This window comes from Molothrus aeneus, chromosome 1 (genome assembly GCF_037042795.1).
Source record: "Molothrus aeneus isolate 106 chromosome 1, BPBGC_Maene_1.0, whole genome shotgun sequence".
Taxonomy (NCBI): domain Eukaryota; kingdom Metazoa; phylum Chordata; class Aves; order Passeriformes; family Icteridae; genus Molothrus; species Molothrus aeneus.
In genome coordinates this window covers 39,965,403-39,987,777 of record NC_089646.1, presented here as the reverse complement: position 1 = coordinate 39,987,777, position 22,375 = coordinate 39,965,403, and the positions used below count along the sequence as shown (strand labels likewise).

Sequence of the window (22,375 nt, the reverse complement as noted above, 5' to 3'; positions counted from 1 at the left end):
TATTCAATCTTTCTGATATCTGAATTATGAGGTGAGAAGCCATATTATCTGTTCTCTAGTCTGTTTTATTGAAATGTCATCATTGTAAACTTGTTCTAAATGCTGTAGTTCATGTCCAGTAAGTCCAAAGACAATGTGAGTGGAAAGGAGAAGTGAACAAAATGTAAACCCCTGGTCTTGTGAGAAAAAGGGCAGCAGAAGTTGAAAATCTATTAATTGTACTTCCCCTTAAAGAATTTGGCTGGTGAATGACACATATGCAACATTTTGAATGTAATTGTGTGTGTAATTATGTTGTAGTGAGTAACTAAATATTGGGTGAGTTGGGGTTTTTTTGTTTGTTTGTTTGTTTTTTGTTTGGTTGGGGTTTTTTTAAGAAAATAAGCCTACTTCTAGGGGAATTAATAAAACACTTGTGGCTTGCATTGCTTTCTCCCTAGTCCTGAACTTGTAAAGGGTGAGCTGTATGGAGAGAGGGCTGATGTCTGGGCTGCAGGATGCATCCTTGAACAGATGGCCACTCTGAGCCCACCAGTTTACAGCACCAATATGCCCTCCTTGGCAACTGAGGTATCCACATTTTCCAGATCAACCTCCCAGTTATTTCTGCATGTGTTGTCATGATCCAAGAGAATTTATATTTAAGTTTATTGACACATAAACTGCTCTCAGCTCTAATGTTTGTGGCTTGTGAACAAGCACAAGTGTTTATCATTGTATGAATTGCTGTCTTACCATTCTAATTGCAAAAATTGCTTGTAAATGTTCAATATTGTAGCACTTTAACCTACAGTAAGTACACTGATGTGGATACCTGACTGAAAGAGACAGTCTGCATCTAAGTTGTTCTGCAAGTTAGAGCTGGTGATGTAATGCTCATCAGATAGTTTCAAGGGACAACACTTACCATACTGGATGCTGAAATAAATACTGGAGTATTTTTCTTCAACAAACTGTAGATTTTTTTTTTTTATTTTTCAAATAGTAGGGGCTGTGTATGAACCTGTGCCAGAAGGACTGTACTCTAAAAATGTCTCATTTACCATTAAGAGGTAATTACTCATTTTATTTCAACATCCTGCTGTAAAGATGTTTTTGTTTTGTATGCTTCCAGCAGAGATAATGTGTCAGTTTGCAGACTTAAGCAACTGCCGGTATTTGTCTCTGAATAGGAAATATCTTTGGATTTAAAGAAAAACAGAGCTATCTCCTTACACCAATAATAACATGTAAAATATAGCTGCACACATGCAACTGGAAAACTCATACCAGTATAATCAGGGCATTCATTTAGCCAGTATAGCCTTTATATTCAGTACTGAAATTTACATTTAAAGGTATCAGTGCTGTACTTAATTCCCTGCACATCATTTTTTTCCCAATAAAAATCTATAATTTGAGTGATTTTCAAATGCAGATTGTGGTCAAGGAAATAACCCCATCAGAATATATTATTTATAGATCACTGTATGATCATGTCCATAGTTTTTTCTGTTTATTTGACTGATAGAAATATGTTTTTCATTACCTTATAATTCTGTTTGCACAGCAGCAGAGGTAACAAAGCAATGGAGGAAAAGATGAGCCTGTACTTGCTACACTCGCTCATCACAAATTTCTTAGCTATGTTTATATCTTCCTGGAGAAAATGTAATGTGTAAGGCAAAGTATAGAGTGAATTAGAGATTTAGTTAGCTCCCTTGATTTTTCCATTTTAGAAAAAAACCCAAAACACTTAGTATAAAAATGCTTATACTTTTTCATTCAGATATTAAATTCTGTCTCTAAAAAGCATGTAACAAAAAGGGTTTGTGTAAGGTTATAAACTAAGGTTTTTATAGTATGTTTTAGTGTACAGAAAGGTTTCTGTTGCTTAAAGACCTTGTGGATAAAGGACAACAATGGAGAGTACAGAAGCTAAGAGAACTAAATTTAAGTTTAAGAGTTTCTGAAATGAATTTTAATGAAAATATTAAAATCTTAACACTACACAAGAATTTTTCTACATATTTTACTAACAGTGTGAGGCATAAAGTTTTTCTGTTATTGTTAATTTTTGGAGGGTTATTGTTTTTAATAATATCTCTTACTATGGGTTAAATCTTAAATGATTTGTTATGTTTAGGTTTTTGCTTATGCTTTGTGGGCTATTTAGAAAAAATAAAAACATCAAAGAAAAGCAGTAATAATGAGATTTTAGTTATATAGATGAGGAAACTAACAGATAAGATGTTATTTTCAAATGACTAAAACAGAACACGTTTCAAAGATGAATATTGGAAGTGAAAAAATAATTTCTTGATAATGATTTGAAGAAATATCGAAAGCTTCTTGTTGCAGCTCTAAATTTTCATTTAGTGTTATCATTACTATTCTTTAGTATTGTTATTAAAATAGGCAATTAAAATAGTTTTATTGCTTTAAGCTTCTAAAGAAAGTATGGCTATGGATTGTATTCTGGAATCATAGCCATAAAATTCCTTCAGAGTTGAACATCAACCTACTTGGTGTTTAGTCATAAATAATTTTTAGATGCATGGGAAATGGATATAGGACTTATTAAAAATCTCTACCAGCTCCCATTGGTCTTGGAACTTTTGTCAGTTTCAGTGAATTAAAATAAAAAATCAAAAGGAAACCCTGAGCTAAAGTATTTTTTAAGGGTGAAAACTTGCACCTCTTTAAAATAAATACAAAATTTAAAGTAAAAATATTTTTAAAGTTATGAAAATTAGTGAAATTAATCAACACATTTAATCAAATTCAAACAAAAATATTAAAATCAAGAAGTTTAAGCATTGTAAAGCATTTTCAAAAGTGCTACTATGCGTGTCAGTTGTGTTTTACTTAGAAAGAACTGCTGTACAAATCATAAGTCATTGTATGACATTTTCTTTGAGGAACAGTGTTGGGTTATATGTTTGTGTTAGCAGGTCAATGGTGCTGTGCAAGTAAATCGTAGTAAATTACAAGATTCATTGAAGTTAACAGATTTAAGACACTTTTTAGTACATGCACGACTGTCCCTAGCAGCTTTCCTGTCCTACATTGCATACACTGCAGAAAATATTTTGGGGATTTAAAAATAGACCTAATAATACATTATTACCATTACTAAACAGCTACCTAGGGTGCCTTTAACATAGACCTGTTGAAGTATTTTAGGTTGGAAGGGACCCCTGGAAGAGTCCAGTCCATCCTGCTCAATGCAGATACAATTAGATCTGGTTGCTCACTGCTTAGGGTTTTGTCTATGTCGTTTTTGTATTGAAGGATGGAGATTCCACAGATTCTCTGGGCCCTCTGTAGTGTTTGTCTGCCTTTGTGATTAAAAGTAATAGTAATAATAATAACAAATTTTGGATCTATCCAGACTTCCCTGTGGTTTAACTTATGTCTCTTGGCTCTTGCTCTAACACTGTGCACCCCTGAGAAGGATCTGGCCATGCCTTCCCGTTATGCAGGTAGCAATCAGATCTGAGAATAGGTGATCCAGGTCCCTCTGACAACTGCCCTGCCCATGTATCCCTGCAATTAATTCATTGTTCACAAACCTTTGGAAAATGCACTCTCTCCCATGATCTCGGTCATTAATAAAGACATTAAATAGTGCCAACCCAATCCCCCAAGGCTGACTCCATCTCCCCCATCCCAGGAGAAGGCCCCAGGCACTCCTGAGTGTGTCTGGGAGTGCACAGCCACAGTTCCCAGTAGCAGTTCAGTTTGGGTCAGTGTCAAGGATAATTGCTCCAGCTGATGCTGGAGGCTGTGCTGTGGTGTGGCAGCACCAAAGCTGCCCAGCATCAAACTGTCCCAGGCAGGATGAGGGAGCAGTGCTGGCTGGCATAACTCCATATTTACCAGGGCAGAAATTCAGTGGTGGAAAAGAAACAAGTAAATAGAGAATGTTTTTCCTGTAGCTGCTTGACTCCTGATGGAGAGGCACGTCCAGACATGGTAGAAATCAGCTCACTTCTGCCTCATGTGATGATGAAATATCTGGAGTTTTTATCCACCTCTCATCTCATGCTGGAGAAGAAACTGGATTGGGAGAGGAGACAAACCCAGTGGTACTTCATGGAGGCTAATTGAAATGCAATAACTTATCACCATCAACTTCCCATTTTATCACAAGTAAGTACATGTATTAGCTTTACTTTTTGTTATTGTTATTTGCCATATCTGAGAAAATAAGGTGCAGCAAAGCAGAAAATGAATCAAAATTAAAAGACACATCCTTCTGTAACATTTTTCCATTCAGGCTCTTTAATTTATTTTTAACAAGGTATTCATTAATTTTTTTTTGGACATTCTTATGCAGGAAAAATGACAGTATCTTAAAACCCAATGTCATTCTATGTTGGAAAATGTCATTGTTATGGAGGTTCTTACCTCCAAGCTTTGATAATATCTGATAACATTTAATTATTATGCGAGTGGTTTGTGAATAGGAGAATATACACTTGTTTAGGGTGGAACAAGTTGATAATCTTGTGAATGATTCATAAACAATGACACCTAGAAAATGGAACCTACAAGAATAAAATTTTTAATTACAGATTGCAAAATACAGACCAGTGGTGCTGATAAGGTATTTGTTCATGTTTTCTAACTCTCTGATACAGTTCTGCAGAAATACTTACAGTTCTTCCATTTGCTTCAGGCTGTGTTTTAAGCATCCTTCATGAAAAACATTGGTAGTTTATCTACCATATATAATCTCAGAGAATTCATTTAAAAAATACAAGGACAATGCTTTTGTGTAGCAAAATTGCCCTTTGAAAATTGTTATAATAATTCCAGTATAAAGTTATAATTTACACAGCCACTCTTATCTGTTCAGATATTGCATCTCTTAGATTCCTTTTGTCAGGGCTCAGTAGCTTATACAAAGAGCCTCTGTGTAGGAAAATGGTTTTCTAGAACACTTGGTACCAAACATTCTAGTCTTCACCTTCCAAAAATAAGTAACTTGTATCAATAGTTAATATTTTTTCAGGAGTTTTTTTACCAATCAGTCTAAGATAATTATTTATATTGCACCATTTTTTTCAATAAAAAAGAATGCCAAAACCTGCTGGCAAACTGTAACAAACCACTGCCTTTTAAAATGTAAGAAGTATTGGTTTGAAAGAAAGATACAGAGTGGGATTTGTAACTTAAAATACTATAAGCAACTTTTCCCATGTGTTTTTCATTTAAATTTTCTTAACCTACAGATTTGGAAGCTTATTGTATGCCATTATCTTTTGTATCTTGATATAGTCATTCTCTTGCATAACTGCGATGAAATTTGCAAAAAAATACGCTATAGATGTAAAGATGCTAGATTTAGGATTTTGATGCAGTTATTGTGTCTTTGAGAAAAGAATGCCCTACCCAGATATTTGTGAGATATGATAGAATGGATAGTTTTACACTGAAGTTAGAATAGTTGTGTTTTGTATCAATACTTGGAAAATACACCTATCTACAAAACTGCCTGTGTATTTTAGGCAATAATGGCTAGTTTTCTCAAGGAGGAAACACTGAAGTTCTAGTTCCAATTGATATTTTTTATGCATATTAAAAGAACAAGAGATTCTGACAAAGATCAAGAACACTGAAGAAATGGAGGGGAATATTGCTTAGTAATGAGTCCTAATGTTGCAAACTGTTGTAAATAAGAATAAATCAGGCTAGGATCTTTCAAATTTCAGAGGCATGTTACAGGGCTTAGAGACAGAAAGAGCCACGTTGTTTCTTTCTTCCTGGTATTTAGGAAAACTTTATAAAGTTGAAGGGTTTCTAATAAGGAGAATAATTATTCCTGAAAAGTGGGCCTTTTGAAAAAAAAAAAAGGCAATGTTCTGACTAAAAGCGCTTGGAAGAATTTCAAGCAGCTGCTCCTGAAATAAAAGCTCTGTGAGATGTAGATGGCCTAATTTATCTTAGTCAAGGCCCCAGCAAGTCCACACCCAAGTAATTTGTCATTTTTCCATGGTGTCAGAGAATTTGGTGTTTGGAATTTGGAACCAGCTAGCTTATATGCTTTCTCTACTGAAATGTACTTATGGCCTCCTTTTTCATCCCAGTTGTGTTACATTGTGAATGTTTCTGAAATTAGGACTGTACTCTCTGTCCTTGTATATGGAACTGAAGAACAGAGATATTTTGGAGCCAGAGTGGAATTTGTTTTATAAGTAGTTTAAAACTACAGCTCGGTAGCTGGTAAACAGGCAGTTGAAAGGCAGATCAGTCAGTTAGTTACCTTGTGTGGTAAATATACCATAAAATCTATTCTTGAAAATAATCCCAGTAAAAAGAATCGTCATCAGCTCCTCACACAAATTCTTATATTTCCTAGTTTTCCCCAGCAACTATTTATGTTAGAGCAGAAACAGATATAGGGGTGGCAGGTGTTTGATAGATTTTGTGTGTTCAGTTCTGAAAGGTCAAGGTTGCTGACACAACATGTGCTACAGAAGACCCACCCAAACAATTAAGTATAATGGCAATAATTCTTTCTTATTAACATTAATAATTCATGTTGCACCTTTCATTTCAAGGTGATCAATATTATATTTTCATGCTCTGGGTAGGAAGAGGTGGAAAGGAAAAAGGTAGTTTGTGTAAGGTCACCAAACAGACCAATAGCAAATTTGAATTTTCTGTGTTCCAAGACAAGTATAAGTCTCAAAACAGTAGTTGATCTAGCTAATGAATTGTCTTTCTAATATTTTCCTTTGAAGAGATGAATGTATAGCCAAACTATGATTTGATTGCCTTTTGAAGTATATAGGTTTGAAAAATGGATTTTGTCTGTTTAGAAAACAGTGAAAATAAGTCACTTTTATTACTTTGGAAACATGTGTTTCATTACATGGGCATCATCCATTATTGTTTCATTTACTGTATATATCCTAAAAGGTTTTCAACTTTTCTCTCATTTCCACATTTTTTTAATATAAAATATGTAAAATATACATATACCCAAAACAATATAGAATGATACTGTACAGTCCTGTCTTTTGAATGTGGTAGAGGAAAGTATAAGTTTTATAATTGGAGTCCATCAGCTAGAAATATATGACAAAATATGAGCCATTTGTACCTTCTAATGCTCTGAGAATATATTAAAAATGGGCAGATATGGTAGACATTCCACAACAACTTCCTTTTCTCAGTTTCTGTAGTTCTGATCTATGCATAAAGCACATATATTCTGTCACTTTCTTTCTCCGTGCCTCTCTGTGTTCTTTGGGAGTTTATACTTATTTTCATTTTTGTATCAATGATGTCACTAGAATATGCATTTCATTTTAAAATTCACATATGCAAATCTGTGTATTCAGATCAAGTTCCCAATTACTCAGAGTAATGGGGATGATGCTTAGATAGTGGGAAAAGTAGGTTCAGCGTTTTTTTCTGATCTATGGAGTGTCTCCCCATTCCATGTTAGTTGAGGCTAATAGAGTCAGAATTCATTAATTGTGCTTGGTTTGAGCAGGTTCATTTAGGTTGCCCTTAGCTGAGTGCTTTGTCCTAGTGTTCAAATGCATGAGAATGCCCATTAGCAAGGCTGCTCTCTGCATTTTCCTGTTTTCACACTTGGACTGGTCTTTGCCTAACCCAGCATATAGACCACGGTGACGCATCTTCTATCTAGATAGGATTTTTAGCTGCAGGTCAGCACTGGCCCTCCCAGGCTAGGTCTGTAGGTATCAAGGTGCTGTGCTACTGGACTAGGTTGGTGCTGACAGAAAACATACTCTGATTATTCCTCTTGCAGGCAGCTTGGCTAGCTACAGCCCATGCTAGGAAGTCTGCCTATCTCTCCTGCAGAGGCTCTTCAACTATTTGTTGGCTGAAAATAGTAAATGAAGCAGTGTAGCTGTTTTCAAACTATATGTAAATGACTAAATTTAAACTAAAGAACCTGACCAAACCTGAAATAGCTGATGCAGTTTCCTGACCTTTATCTCTGACATAAACCTTCATACTCCACATCGAGATGAGTATGAGTTGATTGTATTTTTGAGGATCATAGCTATATGAAGGACCAAGAAACACAACATAATTTAACTGTTTTTTCACCCAGTTATTTTTCTCCATGTCCAAATTCAGTTCTGCTCTGCTGGCAATTGTTGTGCTAATAATCGTGTCAGTTTCTAAGCATCACCACATGCATTGCAAAGTAGTACTTAATTAGCAATTCGATTTGAATTAATCAAGTTTTTTTGTTAACTCAGAAAAAGACATAAAGATTGGATTAATGTTCATTTTAATTTCCTTTGTGTTTAGAAATAGATTTTGTGCCATTCCGTGCATAAAAGATTTTCTTTCTTAAAACCGTGTCTGTGTGCAGCAGTTGTTTTGGTGTTGGTTAAAGCAATGAGTATGCTTGGGTTTAAAACACTTGGCATGCAACAGCTTATTAATATTTCAGAAATATAGTCAATATAGAACATTAAAATATTTTTGTTAAAATTATCACTAAAACTTGTTAAATTTTTATAAAATAAAAATGTGGATGATCATGACCATGCACTGCTGCATACATATCCTTTGGAAATGAGCGAGGACTCAGGAATGTCATGAAGACTTCCACAAATTGTTTTCTAATTCTTCCACCTTTCACTCCATTGTAACACCATTCTGTTCTGCTAATTAAGTAGCAGGTACTAGAACTTATGCCTAAATTTTAAAAATGTTGGTGTGATTAAAAGAAAGGAACCTGTTAAAATTTATACTATTTAACTTTGGAGAATAAAGTGACAATACAAGAACTGTTTTGAATGTATAATTTTTTAAGAGTTGCTGAATGTTTGTTAGTGCATCAAAGCTTTTTAATAGAATTGCAGAATATAAGGGAGGAAGAGTTGTCAAAGATTATCTTGTCCACTTCCAAGCCTTAGAAGTCACTCCTGACAGGTCTTTGACCAGTCAGTCTTAAAAATGTCATGTTATAGAAACAGTTTGGAAACAGCAGAGATGCAAATACTGTCTTTACAGTAAACAGTCATATGTCTGATTAAGTATTTTTTTTTCATATGAAGATAACATCTGCATTTAGTCTGATGCTTGCAGAAAATTTTGGTCTTTGCTTGAAAGGGTTTATACTTCATGTATGTCTGGTTTCCAGGAGACATTAGATTGACCTATGCCTGTGCACTTATGGGATGTATATGGCACTTGGAATTTTCAGACCCAATCTGAAGTGTCATATAAGGGCTCTGATAGCACTGAGTCCAGAATATCCCCAAAAGCTGTTTGCTGTGTGCATTCAAACCTGTTACACAGTGAAATATGAACACATATTTCTCTCTACAGGATCCCAGATAGATGCAATAGTTAAACACTTAATTACTGAAAATTTCCTCCCCACAGTGGAAATATGTAAAAGTTATATATGGTTTTTCTTTTATGTTGTATCCCCCAGGTTTTTTTTCTTTTTTTTTTAATTTTATTTGAGCTGAATAATAAAAAAAGTGGAGACAGAGAAGGAAAGAAATGAGAATAATCAGAAGTCTACAGAACATGACTTAAGAAGTAAGATTGACATGATTTTAAGTGTAGTGATCAAAATTGGACCTAATTACTCCAACTGAGAATCTTCTTGATACAAAGTAGAAAGAATACAAAATTTTCAGAATTGGTCTCTTTTTATATATCCCAGTATGATGTCTACCTTTTCGAACAGCGTGGTATTGTAGTATAATCAGTTTCTGATCCAGTGAACTCCCCATGTCTTTTACTGCAGAGCTTCTGTCACCAGTCCTTCTCTAGTCTGTGCAGTTGTATGGTTGTTTCTTCTTGCTCACAGAACTTTGCATTTTCCCTACTTAAACTTCATCAGTTCTTTTAGTTTGTCCAGTTTCTCAAACTTCCTTTGACACCCGCTGTCACTTTGAGTGGCGCAGCTCTGTGTATGATGTATGTGCTGCAGTGTGATATACGATGTGAATGGATCACAGGCCGGGCACTGCTAATAGGCACTCTGTCTATCCATTATGCAGATTGTCACTGTAATTCAGTGACAACATTCAGTGCTTTTGGAACAAGGTCAAAAAGGAGCCTGATAAATTGTGCTCACTACCCATTTTCAGTTTAGCAAACACTCAAAGTAGTTACCAGGTTGAGTACAGTTTTTATGGTCAATTATTCAGCCAACTGGTCATGATTTTGTTTAGCTCACACTTCCTAGCTTTCTTCTAGGACCTTATGAAAAACATTGTCAAAAACCTTGCTAAAACCCACATATGTAACATCTACTTCTTATTCCTAATGCACAGGAGCTGTTACTATCTTACTGAAAAAGATATATTAGTTTAGCCTGGTTTTTCCCCTGCCAATTTCATGTTATATATTACTTTTTTATTGGTAGTTTGCCAGTGGAAATAGGTTGTAGTTTGTTCTTGTTTTTGTTTTTATTTTTTTTTAATAGAGATTCAATTGACTAGCATAATGCTGTAATTGTACATGTCTCTAATAAAGAAGATTAATTAAATGTTGTTTGCAAATGCCACTAGAGAGCTCTATATTTCATGAAGACAGAAAAGTTAATTATTCTGGACATCAGTATAACAAAACAGAGCTAAATAAAAATCAGTATCTTTATTTTATTTCAACCTACTTTTTTTTTCCCTAATAGCTTTTAGATTCCTGTTGGAAGACAAAAGCAGCAATTCAGGTTTCACTTTTCAAAAAACAAAGTATATCTCAATTTTTGTGTTGATAGTTACCAATGAAGAGATAGGGCAAGTATACAGGATCTGAATGAATACATAAGTTTTCTTCACTGCTGGGACACAAATTTCCAGAGATGATTTTGCTCAGTAACAATAGTAGATGAATGCTGGAAAAAAATGTTAATTGGTTCATAATTTGAACACTTTTTTGTGGGAGACTTTCTCCTTAGCTTTCCTTTTCAGCTGTGTTCTTTATACAGGAAGGCAGAATTGGTTTCAACAACAATCTGATGAATGGGGAAACTGAGGCACTAGTTTATAAGGAAAATGTGAAAATACACTGTATCAGCTGATGGAGCCTCCAGAGAGAGTTGCAAAATACTGGACTCTAGAATCAAGTGTAGGTATGAGCACAGTTCAAATGAATAAATATCAGCCTAATTCCTTTTTCAATGTTTGGGATATTTTGAATATTCCAGTTTCATAGACAGATAAGCATCTGTCTTTCTCCTTATCTGAAAGAAGCTTCTCTGAGACTTCAAGGCATATGAAAATGATTGTTTCAATGTGTTGGCATACACTTTTCTCCATGAACTTACAAAAAAATTATGTTATTTATAACCTTATATCCTTATGTAGGTCATTTTGGTCCCTCTGCTATGGTGAGCAAAAGTGACACTGAACTTGCCTTCCATCCTCTTCTAGTCAGGGTACTTTTGTTCTTCTAAATCAGCCAGTGTTTTACTAAAAAGAGAAAAAGCAGTACATAATATCACTTTTAAATTTATTAGCTATTTTCTAGGTGGAGCAAAATATATCACAGCAAATTTATTTATTATTCTCAGATTAGTAATGAAATACTGTGGTTTTTCTATATTCAAGTGCTATGTAAATGGACCAGATTTTTTTTCTAGACAGGTTATAGCTTTACAGTTTGTATAACTACTTTAACACTTTAGGATATGTTCCACTGATATTTAAGAGTTTCTATAGTAGGTTTGTCCATTATTTTCAGGTTGAGGTCTATGGAATTCCGTTCAGACATTTTGAACAGGTTTCTTTTCTTAAGGGACAGTGAGATCTGGCACCAGTTGATATCAGATGTCTTTTTGATCTTTCCCCCCCCTCAGTTCCGCCTGATTTACAAGTTAGTGTTAACAATTAGTCTTTTGAGTATGAGGTTCAATACTGAAAATGTTGAAAGGAGATTTGAGTTTGAAATGTCCATGCAGTTTGACCCTTCTCTGTCTTTGCTTTGATTCCTTTGATGTGGAGCAGGTGAACTGTTTCTCTTCAGTAACTATGCACTGACTGTTCAGGGCACAAGAAGTGTGTTCCTGTGTGCCAGGACTGGAGTCCTCTCTTAAAGTCAGCTTGAGAGTCATCGTTAGTGGTTTTCATGCCGTGCTACACTGCAGTCACTGCTATTGTGGCATCTTGGACGTAACCACAGCCCAGTACTGAAGTATAAAATGACCTTTTTCCACCTGAATTTAAAGAGAAAACCTTAACAAGCCATCTCTTGGCTTGTTATAGATATGGGACTAGAACAAAGGATGGGAAGGTAGTTGAAGCAGATCATTATGTAGACAGTGGTATGTATAGTGAATGCTCAGAGATACAGTGAAGTTTCTGAGGAGAAAGTTTCTAGTGCATTCACTCTGCTGTGTCCTAATAAAGTTAAAATACTTAATGGGAAAACCTTTGAATGACTGTTGTCTTAGATACAAGACAAATTGCCTTATGCAAAGTCAGTAAGAATATAAGTATTTAGGAATGTATTATCTTCTGAAATGACTTTAATATTAAATAAACTAATTTGTTTAATCTGATATAAATATATAATTTATCTCCTGTCCACCTTTATCATGCTTTACTTTGACAGGATGGAGTAAAAAGAAATATGAATTTTTTTACACACAAGAGAAATAACAGAAATAATATGCGAAGATTTGGAAAAATAGGAGATCATAAAAAGTCTTCCTTCAAAATATGTTGCATTAAAATAGAAGCAATAGCAGGGACTGGGGATTTCTATTCATTCTGTAAAAGTGATAAACATCGACAGCTGCAGGAGCAGAATTTTATATACATCAAATAACAAACAAGATGCGGCACTTAAATGTTACAAGCAAATAATTTGTATTCAGTGTTTTGATTTTTGTAGCTCTGCTTGATAATGCCAGCAGCGTTTGGTCATTTCAGCCTTTGTGTCTCTCTGGCATCACATCTGTATTGGTTTGGCACAGCCTGGCTTTAGGTAGCAGGGAGTCACAAAGATGGATCCTGTGGGAAGCTGCTGGAAGCTTCCACCATGTCCAGCAGAGCCAATGGCTGATGGCTGTGAAGATGGACATGATGCTGGCAAAAGCTGAGCCAATGAGAGAGGCTGGTAACTCCTCTGTGATGACATTTTTAAAAAGAAAATCAAAATAAAGTTACAGGTTTTGTTTCTAGTCAGAGAAGAGGAGGAGGTGAGAATATGTGAGGGAAACAACATAGAGACACCAAAGTCAGTGGAGAAGGAGGGGAGGGGAGGGGAGGAGGTGCTCCAGGTGCCAGAGCTAAGATTCCTCTGCAGGCCCTGGTGATGATCATGGTGAAGCAGCTGTGCCTCTGCAGCCCATGGGGATCCACAGGGTATGCAGAGATCCACCTGCAGCCCATGGGGGAGTGGGTGGATGCCTGGAGGAGGCTGAGATCTAGTGGAAGACCTGGTGGAGAGGGAGGGCCCTGGCTTCCAGGCTGGAGCAGCCTGTCCTTGGAGAACTGCACCCCGTGAAGAGAGACCCACACTGCAGCAGTGTTGGGAGGACTGTGTGCCCATGGGAAGGACTCATGTTTGCAGCAGGTGCAGAAGGCTGCTGCTCATGAGAGTGGCCCCACGATGGAGAAGTTAATGGAGAGGTCTCCAGTGGGAGGGACCCCATGACCTCACAGGAGAAGGACTCCTCTCACAGAGCAGCAGAAGAAAATCCCAGTGATTAACTGACCAAAACCCCCATGCCCTGTCTCCCTGCACTGTTGGTGGGAAGGAGGGAGGGGCTGGGGGAGGAACGGTGTTTTAAGGGCTTATTTTACCTCTCATCATCCTCCTCTGATCCTGTTAGTAATAAACTTCATTTTGCTACTGAAGTTGGGCCTGATTTGCCCTTGAAATATTTCTCCTGGTCCTTATTTCACTCACAACATAATTTCAAGTTCACTTCATATTTTACTACTCTCTTGACTGTTATGTAGGTTTTGCATTATCCAGAACTGGACTGCTCTTCGTTATCTAAGATGGAAGAGAGCAAATCTCCCAGTGCTTGTCCTTGGGAACCTACTACCTTTGTCCAGTCTGTTATTTTTCCTTTGTTCAGTATTTGCTTCTGCTCTGGCATTTGTTTCATTTTTCTCACTTTCAGTGGTTGTTGTGAAAAGACTGTCACCAAGAAGAAATAAATTGTTTAGTTTAAGAGTTTGAAAGTCTTGCTCTAAATTTAGAATCAGTAACTGAACCAGGTACTGTGCAGTCCTGGACTAACAGCTAAGTCTAGTTCTGTGTGTGCATGCACAAGTGACACTTCAATTTTTGGTTTTTCTAGTAAGTGTTGAAAAAGGACAATATCTAACATTGCCTTTTTGTTCTTTCTTGTCAGAAAAATGATGAGAAGTTGAGTCTGCATCATAGCAGCAGTGGAGCAGCCAGTTGCAAAAGTGAATTTTCAAAAAATACTGACCTTCCAGTTGACAGTTGTCAGTCTGCACATGGAAAAGATGAGGAAAGAACATATGAAGCAGTCCTGGTAGAGGATGACTGGACTATGAAGAAAGGTAGATGTCAGCAAAAGAAGCATCAGGTGCTATCATGCTGGTCAGAGGTGGGTTAAAAATTTCTTTGTTTTCATTTGTATGTGCAGGTATTTTCTCTGAATGACAATGAGATAGACATAGTGGACAATTCAAGCAGCTCCAGTTCAAGTAATTTGGAAGAGTCTGCTGTTGGTAAGATTCTTCAAGAATGAAATGTACAAAACTTTCTAACAGTGAAGCAGTTGTTTAGTCCAATATATGAGGCTATTTCATGATTTGTCACAAGTTCACAATCTGTTGTTACCTAAGTGAAGAAAATCACTGTGCCTCTGTGACAGCCATGTCCAGTTTCATACATTTGGTACCACCAGGACTTTGTGTAGCTTGTCCCCATATTTTGCAGTAGCAACTATGAAAACTGGAATATTATTGAGCTTCTTGAGAAGGAAGGTGGTTTTTAATTTAAACATAAGATGACTAATATTGATACGAAACAGATGGAAGAGTGTGAAGAAGAAAGTTGAAAGAGGCAAGCTTTAGCTGTCTGGAAGAATTGACTGAATGGAACTGAAGGAATGTGCAGATTTAATTAGGGCAGAATTATGTGGCAAAACACAGCATTAATTCTGCTTATAGTTATTTATGGTAATCAAATTGGAAAACACCAGCTGTGTTGTGTGCAGTAACAGTTTTTTGGGATTATATTTCCAATTTGAAAATTAAAAAAAAAAATCAACTCGAAATATACTAGCACTAACCACTATGAGTTTACTTGCTAGATCGTGAGCTACCATGACCTACCTATTAAATGCAGTGGGATTCTGATTAGTGAAATGAAAGGGCATTTTATACCAGAGAAAAAAGAGGTGGGTGTTATAGTTAAGCAAAATTTAAGGTTTCCATTAATAAAATATGGGGATGATTTAGATGTACTTTTAAAAGGTAATGGGAATGTAGTTGTCTGAAGATTAGAAAATATTATTGCTGCAAATGTCCCAGGCTTCAAAAAACCTAGAATAACATTATTTGCTTGAAATCCTATTTGGTAGCTAGATTTTATTTCATATTTTGGCCCAGATACTGAAGAGCTCGGATGAGCTCTTTTTACAGAAGCCATTAGTGCAGGGCAAATAATGATGTGGTAATTCTACTTAAAATCCATTAAAATGATTTGCTAATTGTAACTGGATAGCCTGCCATTCTGAAGGCTGGAGGACCTGTGGCTAGCCAGCCCTGAGATTATTGTCAAAATTTTCTTTAAAAATAATAATTTTAGAGAGCACTTTTTTTGTGGCCCCATTCTTGTGCTAAGGGAGTAACAGGAGAAGGTTGCAGGATAGAGGGAAGCTGTTAATAACTGTGGGAAGGGGCTGCATAAAATGAAGCCCTTGAGAAAAAGCAGCTTCCAGGGACAAAGTTCTGTTCTGTGTTCATACTGAAGAATAACACATTGTGTATCTCACAGGAATGTAATTCTTTGTGGGCTAGTTCAGCACTGTGCACAGAAATTTGAAGCCTTTCTGTAGTTTGTAACTCACCACACCCAAAGCATTAGTGGTAATGATTTCCTTGTAGCTAATTTTTCTTTGTTAAGATTTTGACTTTAACAAAATATCAGCTTTTCCTAATATTTGAATGTTCCGTGCCATATTGACATAGTTTTAATTAAATATTTTAAGTGGAAAGATCCCCACAGTTCTTATCAGTCCCAGTAGCTTTAATCAGTATTTCTAGAAATCATCCATTTTTCTCCTGGCATAGAGTCTAATTATTATATAGATACTTCAGGATTGCTTTTTCAGGAAAATAACTGCAGTCTTACATTCTTAGATCAGCTGTAGTTTCTACTTCATGTTGAAGTCAGTGGTATAGATCAGTGGTAATTAATGCTGGAAAATGTTTCTACTTTTCAGGGGTAAAGAAAAGATAACTTAAAAAAATATATAAATTCAGGATAATTGGGTATTGCTTGAGAAATGTTCCATTCATTAATAATAAGTGGGTAACAGAGTTTGAATTATCAGCCATGGTTTTGTCAAGCATGTAGCATTACAGGGGAAAATGTGGCCAACTTTGATCTAGCTAAATTGGAAATTTCTAAAATGAAGATGAGAGTTTTAGTTTCAGGTATATTGATGAGGATCGTGAAAGGATTTGTCTAATTGTGCTGTCATCACATCATTCTCAGAGAAAACGTGATCATTCTAATTTGAAACTAGGGTGGTATTTTGCAAAAAGGTGTGATATGCTGAGCTGTTCAGTAGCACAGACACTGGTATGGATTTGTCAGTAATAGGGGGAAGCTTTTTTTATAGTCCCATATTGTCATAATATTTTTAATGACTTTGCATACTCAGTGTTTTTCAATTATGCTTTAAAAAAAGAATTATTCTTCTTAGTACAGAATGTATAGACAATGTATTTCTACAAGACCAGCTCCTTTAACAAGATTGCCAAGTGCAGGGTGTGTAGATTCTGGAATAGTTGCTCCTGGTACTTGAAATGATTAATCCTACAGGAACAAGATTCTGCAATTTCAGAAGCATAGAGGCAGCAGTGACAGATGCATTTTTCTTTTCCTGAAGTAATTATAATTTCAAATTATGAAGATTGACAGAGGATAGGGACATACTGAGTCAAAAAGCTGTGAAGAATGATGGGATGGTAACAGTTTATTAGTTGCACTTTTTTTCTTAGTTTAAAATTACAAGGTTCCCAACTTTACCTTAGCTTAGTCATATTAAACGTTTTTTTTTTTTTGCATTTGGTTTACAGTGTAAACATACCTTTGCTTCTGTTGGTAAAACCAAATAGCAGGAAAATATGTGATATGTATTAATGCATAGTAGTCCAGTAGAGCCAGCGTGTCAGTTGGGTGAGAGTTGAAAAATTTACTTTTTGTCTGGGAATGCTCTTTTGGACAATATTTTTTGTTTCTCTTAATTGTGTTCATTTTCATCACAACCAGGACAGTGTCCTAAATGCATTAAACAACAATTCTGTGTAAAACCTGCTATTAGAAAGCCCTGGTCTAAGGCTTTATGTACTCCTAACCTTCCTCACAATATAGAGGCAGCATGCAATAGATTCTTTTCAGAATTGCTCAGCCTTTTCAAGAGATTAGGAAGTCTCAAAACACAGTCCTGTTGTACAGCTGTATCTTGTTTAAAAGTTTTTCTCTTACCTCATAATTTCATTTATGTTTCCACTATTTGGAGGAATCCCTGCACTTTTATATCTTGTGACCAATAAGCAAAGAAACTGATATTCAGGATTCCTTTCCTGTAAATAGTATTTCCTGTAAATAATAAAAATAGTATTAAAAGTTACCATGTAATGAAGATATCACAGATCTACCTGAACAATATTCTAGTGATGTAACTCTAAAAGGGTCTCCTATATTCTTCTTTGAGAAATGCAACTGGCTTACACATTGCCAGGACTTGAGTATTGTGCAGATAATGCTCATATCCAGTTGAATAATTGAGGATTTCTAGAACTAGGATACTCTCAAATAGGAGCTCTGTGTGTTTTATGTAGCAAGTGATTTGGCTTATCACTTAGGTCATGAGTTTAGGTCATCACTCCAAATTTAACTACTTTTGAGGATAACAACAAACACATTATGAAAGAAATCCCCATTCACTAATATAATTTGTTTTCTGGAGCCTGCGATTTGGGCTACATTGCAGGCAGTTACCTTATATCTTAAAAATTCTGTGCCCACAAACATGAGCCTTTTTTTTTTTTAAATTCAGACCAGTTGTATTTAATGGATTTGGTGACTTGACAGGACATGTCTTCTTTAAATAAGATGACTAGATAGTAAGTTTTGGAATAAGATTGTCTGACATCTGCTATATATGGTTTTCTGGTTTGTGAGGATAAAGTTTAGGGATTTTCTTGAAAATTATTATTGCACCAAGAAATCTACCATTTGAGCAATGGATGTCTGTGAAGAACTTGGGAGACCTTAGTGTTTTGTAGGCTTGTTTTTCATTATTTGTCTAAGATTCAGATTTCTCTTGAGAACTGAGACTAATGGGATTTTGTTGAAGACATCAGCCAAGACCTGGTTTTCCTATATGATGCCGAAGTCTGAAGTATGTTTATGTAACCTTCTGTTGCTGTTCATGGAATCACTGCTAGCAAGAAAAAAACTTAGTTGTTTGCTCTGCAACACAGTTTAATTAACGTGGTTGGGATTGCCCATTCCTGTGTATAGTGATTTGAAGGGCAGTTTACTAAGAGTATTTTGAATGAATAAAGGTAATTTCACCTTACTCCTGAAAAGATCATTGAGCTGCCATTCAAAAACCACTCCCTTTGCTGCCATTTCTTTCAAGGAGATGTACTGAAGTTCTCTGCTAATACAAAATTTTAATCCAAATTTCCTGCCAGTCTGATGAAACTTGGAAAGGTTTTCAGAGGTTTTGTTTTTTAGATACCATTGAAGTGAAAGTTAAAACCAAAGCCAAGTTACCATCTTCTCAGGTTTTTCTGATCTCATATCATGTTACCAGCTCTTCCCTTGCAACTGCCTGTTTAGGTGCCTGCAAGAGCAGAACATGAAACTTCATATTAAAATGTATTTGTATGATTTTTACTGATGTTGATACATGTTAAGAAGTTAAAGTCTTAGAAGTTGCTCTAATTACATCAGCTGCTAAAGACCAAAGTAGCAGTCAGAGAAATTATTTATGCCTCATTTAATACCTTTTTTAATGTCCTCAAGGAATCTGCATAGAGCTATTCAGAACAGGGAGGCTGATGGGTATTAAAAGCTTTGGCTTTTGTGTGTCTTTCACATTCTAAGAAGAATGGGGACAAAACAGGAAAGAGATGGAGGGTTTGTATTTCATTTTCCTTGAGATTGTCTTGAATGAAAAATGCCCTCTTGCAAGGCATTTGAACAGAACATGTTGCCTTGCTCTTCCTGTCCGTGTCAAAGGAGTAGCCATGGTAAAAGGAAATACAGCCCAGGAAACCCTGAGCTGAACACCAGGGTACACTATGTGCCCCATGACTTACATGAGTCACCTTGCTGCACATCTGTGCTGTTTCTTACTCCCTGACTGGCTTTGTATGATTAGCATAACTCATACACAGAAGACCAGGGATTATGAATAAAGTCATTTGTGTACCTTGAATGTGTGGGTACACATGTGAGTGTGTTTATTACGATGATTTTTACATGTTTGAGTCTCCTTGTGTGTAGTTATTAAGTAAATTATTTTCCTGTGTTTTCATATTGAGTAACATAATGAGATTCCTCTCTCAGGTCTAGCTGCTCAGTGGGTCTCTAGCACAATAATAAGCAATAAATATAGGCCTGAAGGGTGTTTGCTATTGTGTAGTGATGTTCATCATCTTTGGGGTTTTGTTTTTTAGCATTAATAAGTATTTTCCTAACTTTAGCATATGAATCAGAAAATATTGCACCTCTGCTGTGTACAGTCAGTGGTGATACAGACTCTTTGGTGTGAAATATCATGCACTTGTAAATACGCTCATATGATGGCAGATTAGCAAGTCAGATGTGGTGAGTCATCAAACTGATCAAACAAATTTGGATATGAACCCTCTACTGATAAGAGACCCACTATTTGAAACAGCCAAAGGGTGAAATATTTCAAACTCAGTTTTGTATATGAATACTTGAAAAGGGGTTTGTTTTTTATAAAATTCTAGCAAACATCTGTGTTCACTCTTAGCTTTCAAGCCAAGTGGTTTTAGTTACAGATTTTCTTGCACGTATTCACACAATGTATTATGGTATTTGTTGTGACAGAGAGTCTGAGGTTGCAACTCAAAATCCTTACCCCAAGCAACATGAATCACATTCACTCAGAGTTTCTACTTTTGTATTTGTGTTATTTTGTCTGTGTCCTAAGCAGGTAAAATATCTGTTCCTTGAATAGGCACAATGATATTTTTCATTTCCTTCACTTTCTAGGCTGTGGGCATTCTCTTTTTCTATTTTTCTGTCTCATTAACAAAGTTAATTGAAGAACTTCTGCTTCTATGAGGGCCTAGTTTGTTTGCTCTTATGTAATTTAGCTGCTCTTATCAAATAGTCTTTTGTGCTAACTAACACAGAATTTTGGTGTCTGTTTTGCTAAGCAAAGTATCAGCAGAGATTAAAATGTTGTTTCTTTCTTGTTTCTTTCTCTTTCATTCTCCCTCTGTCTCTGTGTCTCCTTTTTAGGGAGACAGATTTGGCCTAAAGATGTATAATTTCTTTTGGTTTTAAAGTGAATTCAGTTTGACAGATGAAAGCCTCCTTCAGAATTTTTTTAAATTTAGAGGATCTCAGAAAAGTAGGAAAATATTTCAGAGTCCAACACAAAAGTACGTTTGAACATGAAAAGATCTAAGACTCTCAAAAATATGTTTGCTCTACAGTTGCTCAAGAACTAATATAACTGCTATAACAAGACCGACAATGGGAAAACTAGTTTAAGTTTGACATAAAATCTTTTTTTTTTTCTTATCTGCTGTTTGAGTGATTAGATGCCTCTGTTCTTGTTTAGAGATAATGTTTATGATGTTACTAGTGTGGGAAAAAAATCTCATGTAGACAAAGATGCAGGCCTCGTATTAAAATACATTAATTGTATGTGAAAATTGTAAGAATGTCCTAATCTTGCTACTCAGACTCTCATTTAGCAGAATTATCTTTTCAGTAAATGTACACTAAATCAAAATGAGATACCAGGGTGGTCTCAAATTACCATCCAAATTACCATCAAAAGAATGGTTTTACAGGAATGATTTAAGATAAATGATTAAGACTAATATTTGCTTTAAGACAATGCTTTCCAAGTGCATGAATAATAGATGTCATCAAACATTAGCTTTCCTTCTACACATTTTTTGGCAGTATGCAATAAATGATTTAAATGTTTACATTCAGTTTCATTGCTGATTAGATGTTGGCCCAATAACTGGTCATGCTGCTGTCTTCAAGCCATTGACTTCAGTAGGATTATTTTAAAAGGAAGGTATTGCATGTGTTATTGCATATAGATAGCCACCAAATGGAATGGTGGCAGTAAATATCTGGTGAACCTCTAAGAACATAGGCAAATATTCTATCTCCATATCCAGACTAGAGACAATGTTGTGGCTATAGTGGTAGCAGTACCTGTAACAATTTAATGCAAATCCTCATGCATATTCTGTGGACATCTAGTCAGCCTGTGTTGTTACTTTCTGTAACAATTTTGTGACATAATTTATTAAAATCATCTGTCAGGCTGAGATTTTTGTTATGATCCAAGCAAATTTCTGATACATCTAACAGCAACTTAATAGTCAAGTGGGGGTTTGGAGTTTGTTTCATGCTGATTTTTAGAAGTTATTTTGACACCATGTCTGGGAATAGAAGATATTAACATGCATGTTGTACATTTCTTTTAAACAGAAAATAATATTTACGTGTTTGTTTCAGGTAAAATTAAACAAAGTTTTAGTGTTTCTGAAAGACAGGCTCAGATAAGGTATGTGTAATTTATTATTTAAATATAATTGATCATTGTTGCTATCGGTTCCAGTTGGTTGTTTCACAGTGGAACAGTTCCTCAAGTTCCTTGTGAAACATGTCCTTGGTTCCTTTACAACTTCATTTTCCCTCAGCCTAGGACACCAATTCTGCTTGAGGATATGTCAGACGGTGTTTGCACACAAAAGCTTTACATAATAGATAGTTTTAACTATGGACCTTGCTATTGAAACTTAAACTGACATCAGGTGATTAGCCAAATTCCGGTTTTATATTTTTAAGCAGATGCTTTTCCATAGAAAATGGTGCTTGTGTATTTGATAGTTTAGATTATGTAGTAGAGTTTAGAGATAGTTGAGAGTATGTAGCTGTAGTAGTCTAGAGTAGTATCTTGTCCCTTTGAAAT

At 35.7% G+C, this 22,375-nt stretch overlaps 1 protein-coding gene across 1 annotated transcript in view; it reads left to right on the top strand.

Annotated features, from left to right (window-relative positions):
• Positions 1-22,375, top strand: part of NEK10 (NIMA related kinase 10) — a 78,310-nt gene that overhangs the window by 44,650 nt on the left and 11,285 nt on the right. Inside the window, 6 exon segments of the mRNA XM_066555933.1 lie at positions 441-566; positions 978-1,052; positions 3,921-4,134; positions 14,312-14,512; positions 14,573-14,657; positions 21,919-21,967. Coding sequence (XP_066412030.1) covers positions 441-566; positions 978-1,052; positions 3,921-4,134; positions 14,312-14,512; positions 14,573-14,657; positions 21,919-21,967 — 750 coding nt within the window.